Source organism: Erithacus rubecula, assembly GCF_903797595.1.
Source record: "Erithacus rubecula genome assembly, chromosome: 2".
Taxonomy (NCBI): Eukaryota; Metazoa; Chordata; class Aves; order Passeriformes; family Muscicapidae; genus Erithacus; species Erithacus rubecula.
The window spans coordinates 22713792-22726890 of record NC_136685.1 but is presented as its reverse complement, the minus strand read 5'-3'; the positions used below and the strand labels follow the sequence as shown (position 1 = coordinate 22726890).

Below are 13099 nucleotides of genomic sequence, written 5' to 3'. Positions count from 1 at the left end.
AGCCGGAGATGCACAGGAGGATCTGTGGGGGATGAGGTGCGACCTCTGTGGATTTCACCGCACCCCCTCCGAGCATCGCGTTTTCCCTCACTGCTCTGATCTGTGAGATACACAGCAGCGTTCGCTCGCTGTCCGCGTTTGGGGCCTTTCAATAGGGACCTTTATTTTGGCGCTCTCAGCCCCACGAGGGACCCTTTCCCTCAGGAACTCCAGCGCGGCCAGACGCGCCCCGTCCTGCCGGGGACACCCTCCCGCCGCCATGTCGCCTGGCGCGGGCGAGCGGCGCCTCCTCCCCCGCGTCCAGGCCGTGGGCCGGCCGCTCGCAGCAGCGGCGCTCGCGGTGGCTGCGGGCGGTCGGGTTTGGCTCCCCGGGGCCGCTCGCCCGCTCCCTGCCGGGCGGCTCCGCGCCGAGAGCGCGGCGGGGCCGCAGGCCGCGCTCAGCCCCGCGCCGGGGGCGGCGCCTGTCGGCGGAAAGTGCTGAGTCACGGGCTGACGCGCGGCCGCCGTCACGTGCGGCGCCGGGCTCGGTCCCGCCGCCGCGGCAGCGAGCGCACCCGCGGCAGCGAGCGCACCCGCTCCGGCTCCGCTCGCTCCCTCGGCCTCCCTGCCTCGCTCCCTGCCGGCATGGGGCTGCTGTCGCAGGGCTCGCCGCTGAGCTGGGAGGAGACGCGGCGGTACGCGGAGCACGTGCGGCGGCACGGCATCCTCCAGTTCCTCCACATCTACCGCGCCCTGCGCGACCGCCACAAGGACGTGCTCAAGTGGGGCGACGAGGTGGGTGAGACCCGTGCGAGCGCGGCCTCCGCCGCCGCCCGTGGCGGGCGCAGGTGCCGCTCGGGCCGGGCCGTGCTGCCCGGAGCGGGCCCGGCGCTCGGCCGCGCTCGCCCGGCGGGTGGGGACGTTGCGGGCTGCCCGGCGGGGCTTTGTTTACCTCGCGCACACACGCGCGCCCGCCGCATCTCGTTGCGCAGCACGGCTGCCCCGCTGTTAGCGCGGCTCCGAAGCGCTGGAACAACTTTGAGCGTTTCCGCCTGGCACCAGCCGGTTGCCCGGGCAGCCCCTCGGGAGGTGTATTCCCGGGGCGGAGATGCTCGGCAGCACCCGCTCCTTCTCCGCAGTTTGTTTATGGTCTCTTGAATCTGAATAAAGCGTGTCTATGCTTTCCGAGTCCAGGGTAGTGCCTGCTCGGACTGAAGCTCAGTTTTTGGGAGGAAAGTGAGGGAAGCGGGACCGGGGCTGGGCGGGCGGCGCTGCGGCAGAGGCAGCGCTCTGGCCGCGCACTGTGTTCGCCTGTATCCCTGTGAGAGGGACCTGCCGAGCCCTGCTTACCCCAGAGTTTATGGGCGTTTGTAAGTGTCGGCCTGCCTTCTCAACAAGAATCAGGATGATCGCTCGGGTAACGACTTGAACTTTGTTACAGGTGCTTTTTGCCCGAGGACCGTAACTTTAGTTACGGGTCTTGGTGTGCTGCCTTGTAAACCTGCGCTCAGTTGTGCCCCAGCCTGACAGCACTCTGCAAGGAGCAAAGGCTGCCTCTATTGATCAGTTCCCTAGAGTACGGGGAGCAGCTTCACATGTGCTGCAAGAGAAGCTGTCCTTGTCCGTGGTGTTGGTGAGGTCCAGCATTGGTCACTTGCAGGTGTCCTCGATGCGGCTGCAGGGACATTGGGAGAGCAGAGTAGAATACGAGCAATATGGGGACTTGGCCATTGCATCTGTGTCTCATGCCGTTTGCTTTCTGAGCAGCAAAGGCATATGTGAGAAACCTGTATTCAAGTAATAGCAGCTGTTCACAGATTCTCTTTGCCAGAGGAGAATGCTGTTCACCATGTGCACCTTGAGAGAATTTGGCTCTTAAAGTCAGTTTTTCTTTTAATGAGCCCCTTTTATTAGTCACATAACGGCAGGGCATCAGTGTACAGAAGCCACTTCCATGAGTGAGTGGGGGCTTGGCTGCTAAAATCTGTTTAATGAAAGTATGTGTGGTCTACACCACAGGGTTTTTGCAGCTAGAGGGGTGTGAACTCAGAAAGTTTAAATATACTTTTATCTATATGTGTCTATCGTCTGTGTTTCCACATGTCTGGTGTCACTGAAGTTACACTGACAAAAGAACCTCACAGTCTTGAGTCCAGGAATATAGACAGTCTTCCTGTTGCTCTGAGACTTAGCTTGAGGGTTTTCTCATTAATCTTTAAGAGATGGTACTCATTTTTCAATGGGTGTTAGATTTTAGGTGTCCTTGCTTTCTCAGAGTGAGATTTCACAAGATAGCTAAGGCTGATCCACTAGCAAGCTGGTTCAGCTTCCCTCCCTGTGTTCCAGGCTCGTATTTCTGCTGCCTGCCTTGTGTTGCTACTGACCAGCTGAGTTTAAAAAGTTAACCCAGCAGAAAACATTTCCTTTCAGCTTTTTAGGGTGGTTGGTTTTCTCAGCAGAGCTTCAGCTCTTTCATAGGTAGACCCAACAAGCTCTGCTTAATGTGTGGAAAGTACCAGGAGTGTGTGGAGGAAAGGGTCGAGTACAGCCAGCACCTGCAGCTGATCACTTGGTAATTTTGGATGTGTGGTGAGACTGGACTGGGGGAGCCTCGTTATTCCTTTGGCCTGGGGACTGGACCTAACAAAGTGTTTATGCTCAATAGATAGTGGGGTGTTTTGTGATTCACAGTTTTCTTCTACCATGCCCTAGCATGTCAAGAAGCAGGATTTTAAGAGCAGTATCACTGTAGACATGATTTTGATAAGGAGCTGAGAGCTGTATTAGAAATGTCTGTGAACATTCAGAGAAGGCTGGGTAACCTGGTTCATTGTCTACCTCTTCATTTTAGCAAATGCTAATAAACTCAGTTGTGGCAACTTTGTTCTGCTGTGTTATGCAGTTATGTATTTTTATGTAACACGGCATTTAGAAGTGTGTTAATGGGCCAGGTGCTTGTAGCCAGTCTGCTCTTGTGCAAACACAAAATCATAAAAATCACAAAATCTCGGTCCATAACTTCCTTGGGCTGTGCTGCAGATAGACTGATGCAGAGGGCAGTACATTTGTTTTCCAGTTTTCCTCTCAGATACCTAGCTGTTAGAAAGTGGCGCCACATCTCTATGCAGCTTAGATGAATTGGACAGTTTTCATTAAAGTCTTTTTGCACTTTGACCTTCTTGTATAAAGTCAGAGCCTGAGGGTGTTTAATTGTTTTAAAAACTTCTTGGAAGATAGAAATCAAGAATGAAGATGACAGCCTTCATGTAATGGTAGAGATAAAATCAGAATAAACAAAATTATTTTTTTGTGTTCAGGAGATCCTTCTGTGACTGTGTTTAGTGAAAAATGTATTTTGTAATTTTTCTAAAAGAATATTCATGAGAAAAAACCCAGCTTCAGTAGCACTACTGAGTTTGTCTTTCAGAGACTATGTGTGAGTACTTGAAAGGTTGTTCCCCATCTAGGTGATGCCATTGTGTAAAGAAAATAATGTATTTGCTCATGAGTGTAGATACCAGCCTTTGATTTGGTTTGGTTTTCATTAGGACTCCCACTTCTCAGCCAGTGTTGTAATACTCATTACAGAACTGTGGTGATCCCTTGGGATGCTCATAACTTCCTAGGGACCCCATTTCCTGGGGTTCCAAGGGAATTAAACTGTAGGGAATCATCATATACAGTTTCTTGGGTGTCAGACAGAAGTGTCAAGGCTAAGTGCTAAGAGAGCATGGTGGTGGCATCTGTTTTGAAGAGAGTGAGACAGCATCATAGCTTACATTGCAGGGCAGCATTCTCCCATCCTCTCCTGAGTAAAGAGCTGGAAAGGTCAAAACACTGTTTCTGCTGCCTTTTGAAAAGTCTGACCTTTTATTGCAGTGTTAATAGAAGCAAGAATTGTTGTCTGCTTTGTGGCAAGTTCTTTTTTACTCCATTTTTTGCAACCATGAAGCATTTGCAATGATAAAAAAAAAGCCTATCACTTACGACTATATCAGAGGAAAACTTGCTCTAAAAAAAGTTTTCTAAAGATCTCCTTAAATTTGCATTTGTAGGTAAAAGTCCTCTGCCTCTTAATCATCCTTCTACCTCATTTAGAACTGACAGTTGACCTCCCTGTTTATGCTTGACTGCTCCTGACTGTATCCCTTATCAAACTCCACCTCACTATCATTGCCTTAATGCTCACACAGTTTGGACAACAATTGCATCTGGTGAGACCTTGTCATGCTAACAAGTACAGTCTCCTTGTGTTCTCATCTTCCTCTTCCATCCAATAATGTGTGCTTGTCCTCGGAGTTGCAGAGTTGTGATCATTGTTGTTTTTGTTTTTGTTTTTTTTTTTTTAATTGTTTGCAGCACAATCAAAAACTGCAGCTTTTCAGTACTGTGTTTCAGAACTCTAGTACAGATAGCAAATACTGTGTGAAACAATTATTTTGTGCAGCTTGGCAGATGCTAGCCTATTCTGCTGCTTCCCAGCTTTTATCCCCAAAAGCTCCCTTCTGTGCCAGTGCATTATTAGTCTCCCTTGCTGCTCAGCACCTCTTGTCTGCTGATTGCATTCCTCCAACTGACGGATGTTGCTTAAATTTCCCTTTGGAGCTTAATGTGGACGCTGGGATCAGACAAGTGGAATGGCTGGCCCTTGGCAAGGCTCACTGCTGCTGCTCTGTGCTGAGCGTGCACACAAGAGTGGAGTCACAGCATTTCACACTACATATACGTATGTGTTCATGTGTCCATGTAATACTTGTCTTCTGTGGTCTGTAAAGACTAAGGAGCTGTTTCAGCATAAGAAAATTTTGACAAAGGTGTGCCAGGAGGAGATCTTGGAAAGAAGGGATTTAGAAAGCAAGCATGGGCAAAACATAGCAGTGTTATTTTAAAGTACCTATGAATGAAGTAGGAATCTTTCTCAGGCTTATTTAGTGAAGTTGGACATAATCACCCTTTTGTTGTGTATGGGTCTTGTTCCCATCAGTGTGGGGACCTAGCACACAATAAGCATCTTCAGCTTTTTAAAAGTTGATTTCTTAATGCAAACTTGAAATGAAATTTGGAGGCCCTTGAAAAGGTTGGATAATGCTGTGTATGAGGCAGCATTAAAAATGTACCACTGTACTGCTTGCAAGTTGAAGTCTTACTGAGTTAGTTCTAGTTTGATTTTGATTGTTTGTTTTCGTTTCTTCCTTTTACTGCTTTCTCAGTCCTTTTTAAGCTTTTGATCTATCTCCTATATACTCAGTTCATCCCCCTCCTTATCCTTTATTTTTTTAATTATATCTTGTAAATAAGTTAAATGAGATCTAAAATGAACATGTGGTAATCAGCACTTCCTCATGCAAGAAGCAAAGCTGCCCTTCTCAGGAGCTATGAGAGGCTAGAGGTTTCTTACTAGAACGTCCCAAAGGTGTTGTTTCTGATTAGAAGATGCATGATTCTCTTGAAAACTTCCTTTTTTCTTCATGAAGGCTAGGCTGTGAAAAGTGCTGAATTTCTTCTTTAGTGATTCTTTCCAGGGAACTAGCTATTGCATTAGTGTCTTGTTCTGGTTTCTAGCTTATGTTTTTGGGTGTTTCCAGGGCAGTAGATGTTAGATGTTAGTTACTTCAGACTGGTAAAATTATTGCTGCTTATTAGAAAAAATTAATTTGGGTTCAGATGCACACAGCTTGAGGCTCCAGTTTGCCTGTCACCCATTTAAAATCAGGAACATAATCTAGGGCATTTTAGCAATGGTGAATCTAGCTCACCAGCTGCATAAAATAAGTACAGGTACTATCCCTAACATAGAGGAAGTTTTTGTCATCTCTTTGCTGAAAAGACAGCCAGTGAGGGTTGGTAAGAAACAGATACCTGTGCATAAAAATGTTCAAAAAGAGATAAGAAAGGACCAGAACTGATGTAGTAGGTTCAGAGAGCATCATGGTGTACAGAAAGGTAGTGTTAATTTCTCATTTTACAAGAAACTTGGCTAACCTATGGACCAGAAGAGCAGATGGCCTTTTAAGAAAATTGCTTATTTTACAAAGCCTAGATGCCCTGTGGAACAAGGTGCCCCATGATAGCTTTGAAGGGGAGATAGACATTGACTTACATGGACAACAAGAATAGAGAGTTTATTATGGTTTCTTTAAACTTTATATATGCTGCAAGATGTTTGTCCATCTGTCCAAACCTCTTAGATACTTGTATAGCAAGTTGTGGGATTTCTTGAATGTTTATCTGAAACTTTCTAACTAGCTTTTTATTTTATTTGTTATAAATAAAACAGAACCCCAAAAATAGTTGTTGCATTTTCCAGAATGTCAGTAATATATGGTCTTTAAAAAGAAATCCTCCAAGTCATTACACAGATTTCTCATCACTACTATGATGATGTCATATTCTCACTTTGTACAAATTGCTGCAGTAGACCAGTGTGCAGAAGTTGCTTTTTTAAAAGCTTTTCTTGGTAATCTTGTGCCTACATTAAAGCTAACGGTAGCCTGAAGTCTTACAATTTTTTTTGCACTCTTGTCATTTTAAGACAAAGGCTTTTAGTCTCCCTGTCCCCCAGTGAAATTCCCCAAACAGAATGCATTTGTGGTGTTTTTTAATGTGGAAATTCCTCGTGATGGCCTCTGCCAAATGTGGCATGTGCGGGTGCATCTCAGTGGAGCTGTCTTAGTCGATGTGCTCGCCCGCTGGCCGCTTGGGGGGAAGCAGCACTCGTGAATGATTTCGTTATGTGTCACGTGTCTGCTTATTCACCCTTTCTCTTGGCTTTATTTGGCTAAATAAAGGGACAGTGGAATTACTTGTTTACAAGTAGACTTCCTGCTTCCCTAATATCTCTTGTATGGATACCTGCTGTTTCCAGTAGCAGCGTTTCTGGGTCTGAAGGTATGATGTCAGTGCAGCAGCTTATGCTGCTTGACAGCCATGAGCGTGTACGTGTGCAGCCTCTAAAAGGAATACACTAATGCACAGAAATACAACTCTTTAGATCTTGACTTGAACAAGATAGGTGCCCTTGAAGAGTCTTCATGTTTATTGCTTCCATGGATACTTTGAGCTGTGAAACTACTTTTTCTGCCTGGTTTTAATCCTGACATCAGGGGAAACCTAAACTAAACACTCTAGCTCTCCAAACATGCTCAGTGTGCTAATCCCATGATGGCTGATAATTTTGCTTCATCTCCTTCTGCTCAGCTCTTCCAGAGGCTGGGTGATGTGTATAGGTTGTGGTACAGCACCAGTATCCTACCCTAGAGCTGTACTGCCAGATGTACGTGACAGTGCAAGACTCATTTTAGTTTATGCTGAGATGCTGTTTGAAAATTTAATTTTGTAATCAATGAAAACTAGTTTGGAAATTTTGGGGTTTTCTGATGTGTGGTACTTTGTTTGGATTTTTACTTAGGGTTTTTTATGTGGGTGTGGTTGGTTGGTGGTTTTTAGGGTTTTTTTCCAGGAGATTTTTTCCCGAAGCAAGCTGCAGTTGGTCATAAATATTGACCCGCCTGCATAGTAAACATTGATTTCCTCCTTCCCAATATCAGATTTTAATAAGAGAAGCTTGAATTTCCTATGTTTTGTGTATTTTTGATAACAAAATATTCTGTTCACAGTGTATTTCCTTCTGTGGATATCAAGTGGATTGCTGTGGTTTTATCATGGGATATTTTCTATTGTAGTTCCTGTTTTCCCTCAGGACCTCTTCTTGCTGTGCAGATGCCTTATTTTAATTAACAATATGAGAAAGGGTGAGTCAGAAGGATGAGTACAAGAATGATTTTTATTGTTGATGTTGCATATTTGGTTGTTCAGATTTTTTATTTTTCTTTCTGATTCAAAAGGCAAATTAGAAACTTGCAGCATTTTGTTTCACAGGTAAATAAATAAAGTTGTCTTTGATGTAGAAATCTAAAGTTAACACAATCCTAGTCTTTAATAATATCAACCTCAGGTGTTACATAGCACAGAAGTCAAAGATGACACTTTCTGTTATGCACCACATCTTATTTCTTTAGAATCATGCAAATGGTTATAAGTTCTCAATTTTAATTTTCAATAACCCAGCTTTCTGGTTTGTGGTGTGTGCAGAAGATTCTCTCCTCACGTTGTGTCATGCACAAAAAAATCTGCAGCCCTGATGTTGTTATATGGGAGGGGGAACAGGCAAGAGTGCTTAGCTGGGGCTGGCTGTATTGACTGAGTTGAGAGCCTCTGCATCCTCTTTGGTTTGTCTATCATAATATTTCATGTGCTATAGAGGTTCGTAATTTTTACATCATTGTCAATGTAATGTAAAACATGAATTGTGTTTTGTTTCTGGGATATGCATTCTGTAAATTGGTTTTCTGTAGAGCTGGTGATGGTGCTTTTTTAATTGGATTGCCAATTCCAATGTGCTTGATCAAAATTAAGCATTTTGGGAATTACATTTTAGCCTTGGTTCTCCTGTTGGAGATTTTTGAAATTATTTTTGTGGCAGAGAACATCCATGGTAATCTCATGAGTCAGGAAATGCCTTGCCTCATGCCAGTGCACAGTTTGGCATCTTGCTGGCTAGAAACAGGGTAACCAGCCTCTGTGGCACTTGCAGACTTGTTTTCCTCTGAAATTTGCTCCCTCAGGCATTAGACTTATTGTAAGACAGTAAAGCTTTCATTAAAGGTGCATTACCACCTGTTTATTTCTGTGGCTCCATGCTTTATCACAGCAGTGGTGAAAATATAACTGCATCAAAAAAACTCAACTTGGGTATTATGTTATACATCCATCAGAAGTATTTGTACTTACAGAAAATAATCTGATTTTTCCATCTAACACTGAAAACTTGTGGCAGAGGTTCTTTAATGAACAGTCATATTATTAAAACTTTGTTCTCCTCTAGACTGTCATTTAATTATAATGGCATTTTAGTGATGCATTAACGGATGGATAAATATATGGAAGAGCTACTTATTTTCATAAGTGAGTTTAATAACTAGTGAAAAGGGTATTTTCTAATGCATACATAAGTATGTGAAGCAAATTGCATGAAAATACTTAAATATTGGTAGTGGCTTTTGTTAACAGTGAACAATATCCAGGAGACCTCACTGGATGTTCAGGAAAAAATTTCAGTTTCCCTTAAAGCTCCAGGCCTAAAGGAAGGTTCATATGTGGAGGCTGCTAACAATTGTTCCAGGTGTGTGTGGCAATAGCTGTCCAGTGGGAGGAGAAAGCTGTCATTAATATCGTCCTTGAGAAGCTGAGTGGTCCATGAGTCATCAGGTTTATTCAGAATTACAGAATGGTTTGTGCTGTAAGGGACCTTTGGAGGAGATAATCTTGCCAAACTTTGTGCCCTGGGCAAGGACATCTTCCATTACACCAAGTTGCTCAAAGACCATCCAAACTGGCCTTGATCACTTCAGGCAGGGGACATCCACATCTGAGATGGATGGTCAGGAGTGTGGTGCAAGGCTGGCACTTCTGAGTTTACTAAGGTCCAGACTGTGCTTAGTAGTGTTTTCATAGGCAGAAGTACCTCATGGCAAATACTTTGAATGTTAAAAGGATTTTAATATTTAACACTACAGCAGAGGCTTTACTCTCATCTATTATATAGGTTTTGTTCCCTGTGTAGTTAGCATGATGCTGTTAAATTTAGTGTGCAAAGGCAAGTTTTATATTGGGAGGCAGACCACTACCAAGGCAAGTATTTGGATGATGATATGTTGCTGTCCAGGCATTAGAAAGATAAATTACTTGTTAGAATTGTCATGTTAAGATTTAAGACTTAACATGCTCCAATGATCTTAGGACTAGGGGTAGAGGTTAGCAAGGCTTGAGGAGAAGGATATACTACTGATAGTGGGCACAAAGGACACAGGATTTACAGGCCACAAGGACATTTGGCAAAACTCCCAAGGTAAGTAAGAAGCTAACAGAGCCAACTCAGCAACTGCAGGGAGATCAGTTCCAGCTGGGTAAAAGGTAATGCCATCAGGGAGAGATTCCCACCACCATGGTGTGCTAACTCAAGAAACCCACCAACTCAAGAGAAGTGCTGAGCATGCAGACTGATTAGCATGAGAAGCAAGAGAATCATTTAACCAATAGAAGGTAGAATTAATAAGACAACTATGTAACTTGTAGTCAGTGAGCTTGGATTTCTTTGCTAAAATGTATAAATGGTATAAAGCTTTGATGATAGGTGAGCAGTATTTTGTGGGTTATCACCTAGCTTCTTACTTTGCACAAATTAGAAAAAAAAAATGTTCTGCCTTAAGTTGAAAAATGGATGTTTCAGATCAGACATTAGAAAAAAAAATTCACCATTAGGGTGATCGGGCATTGGGATTGGTTACCCAGGGAGGTGATAAAGTCACTGTCCCTGGAGATGTTGAAGAGGCATCTAGGTCTTGCTCTGTGATATGGTTTAGTGATTTAGGGCTTACAGTGGCAGTGATGGGTTGACAGCTGATCCTTAAGGTCTCTTCCAACCTTGAAGATTCTGTGATCAAATAGAAGTACCTCATCTTGGTGTGTACACTGGCACTGCACACTGGGCAACAAGCCCACATTTGGGACAACAGCGTGGCATAGGTGGCAACTTCGGTCCTCCTTGTTCCTTAGAATTTCTCTGCTACACCTTCATTTTTAAAAAGCATTCCTTGTGCAGAAATAATAAGTGTAATTATGGTCAAATAACTCAGGCATTCAAACAATTTCAGACATGCTTACCCATTTCCAGAGAGCTGTCATCTTTCATTTTGCCTCCAGACAAGTCCAGCACAACTGTTGGACTTAATGAATGTAGAGTGGTTGTGGTTCTCTGCGATTGAGAGGCTTCAAGTCTCACTTGTATTTACAGAGGTGATATCAAAGAATTTTCAAAAGCCTGAAATTTTCTTGGTAGCCAGCTGTGAGAAAAGATTGTAGTGAGTGAAGTAGCACCATTCTGGGTGCCAGCAAGCTAATGGAGCATAGTGCTTCTTAAGATGATTTGGAAGTGGAGTGGAGCAGAGCTGCTGTGGAAGTACTCTGTAGATGCAGTTACATTGCAAGCCAGTAATTAAGAGGAAGGAAGCCTCTAAGACCAGTTTTTCCTTGTGTTAGCTCATAAGTAGCTCTGAGTATTTGCTTTGACTAAGATAGTTTTTGCTTTTTCAATGCGTTTAACTGTGAACAATAATTTGTTTTAACTTGCTGTGTTTCAAAACGGGGCAGGGGGTTGGACTTTCAGCTTTTGCTTTGCAACCTCCTGGCCAAACTGTTGTTCCTTTGCCTGGTAAGGTGCCACAGAGCTTCAGACCAGGGTGGTCAGAGAGATTGATCCACCGAGGTTGTGCAGAGCATTGTGTGTCTGCAGGGAGGAGCTGAGATGCCACCTCTTGGCTCAGCAGCCTGGCAGCATGTGCCAGCCAGAAGACAGACGGGTAGGGTTTGCTGCACCATGAGAGCACTGACTGGAAACTTGGGTCCCAAGTGGCCGTGACAGAGTGCATTGTCCTCACTGGCTCTAAGCAAGGCTGCTGCTCAGCCTTCTGCATCAGTAGTTTGATCTGATGTGTATTTTGCTTCTTCCTAAGGAGCCTAGTTAAAATTGTAGAGAAAAGTGAACTCCAAAGAGCTCAGTAATATAATGAATTATGGGTGTTGGGTGAAGCCCCTCATATTTGGCCTTTGGACTGGAATCTCTGCCAGGCATTCTGATTCTCTCAGCTTGGCTGCATTTCTCTGAACTTTGTTGTGGATAAAAAACATGTGAGAAGTCTATGAATGATGACCTGAAGTTGAATGTAAAAATGTGTGAACTCTGAATTTGTTTCTTTCTTTGTAGCTGTAGGCTAAATCTTTTGATGAGCATAAATTACATTCTTTAAGGATGCCCATTCAGTCAGTCTTTCTATTGTCAAGATACTCTGTGGGTTACTTGGAACTGTTGGCAGCTGTCTGAAGTTTTTTCTTTTCTCATTAAAATTAATGGCAGATCATCTGTGTGTTAACACAGCTTTGAAGATTTAGTCAATGTTTCTGAAGGCAAAAGTAATAGTTATTTCTAAAGCTAGATGCTTAAAAGCAATGTATTCACTAGTGTACTTGAAATATGAAACACTTCCATTTCTTTGGGTTCACCTTCTTAACTTACTTTTTTTTACACTTTGTTTTTTTCCCTGAAAACTTGCAATTTGGTTTATGCAGAAATACGGTGTTCTTCCCACCAGCTCATTACAGCTACATTTGGAGAGGGATTTCTAGGACAGGAGGCTCATCATAGTAACATACTCATGTGAAGGTGGACAAGTGTTCAACTTGGGGTCTCTTGACAGCAGCTTGCAGCTCCTGTGCTCTTCCTTCTGCTGCCCACTCCCACACTCCCAGTGTGGTGAGCTTGATGCCCATTCATTGTCCATCTGAATGACTCATACTTGTGGACTCTACCTCCTCTAGATTAGGCCAGTTTTTAGTGAGAATGATACTTTTACAAAGCAGGAGTTGATGTTGAATGTGGTAGTAAACTGGAAGTCCCTGTTTCTTTCCAGTATTCAAGGTCAAGTGATACTGGAGAGTACCAACGGTACTGGGCAATAACTAAATCAGTGCTCAACTGTGTTCTGTTTGACTATAGTCTGTAGTTATCTCAAGTAGATTATTGTGACATCATACAGACAATTGAGAAAATATACTATGCAAGAAAGTGTGATCTGCACAGAAATTAGAGATTGATTTTTCTCTAGGAGATTAAAATTTGATCGTAGAAAACATAGAGCAAATGTGTATAATTGCTGGGTGAGTCCCTCCAGAGTTTGTCTCTGATCACATTCTGTAGAATTACAAACATTCTTGGATAATACTGCTTGTGACTCAATCACAAATCCCAGCCAAGGATTATATTTTTTGCCACAGTACTAAGCAATAACTCTTTCATGGACGCTGAAGCAGGCAAAGAACATGAAGGCCACAAGTCTGCTTACAGTATGCTGTAAAACACGGCAGAAGTTCCCTGTCTTTTGGCAAGCTGCTTTCCTAGTTTCATTTGACTTCTGTACAAAATAGAAATTGCCATGAATTGGTATGCTGAACTCTTGGGACTGAAGCAGTGATGTTTGTTAAATACAGAGGGGTGTGGCTCTAGACA

The 13099-nt window shown here is 43.6% G+C and overlaps 1 protein-coding gene across 6 annotated transcripts in view; it reads left to right on the top strand.

Annotated features, from left to right (window-relative positions):
- The first annotated feature begins 375 nt into the window (after positions 1-375).
- The window catches only part of GCLC (glutamate-cysteine ligase catalytic subunit), a 34679-nt gene continuing 21955 nt past the window's right edge, over positions 376-13099 (top strand). The window contains exon 1 of one of the 6 annotated variants that reach the window (XM_079298350.1): positions 376-774. In XM_079298350.1, the coding sequence (XP_079154476.1) occupies positions 625-774 (150 nt within the window). In that variant the 5' untranslated portion in view covers positions 376-624. The remainder of the gene's footprint in view (positions 775-13099) is intronic. The other 5 variants (XM_079298353.1, XM_079298354.1, XM_079298352.1 and 2 more) reach the window with 5 other exon arrangements.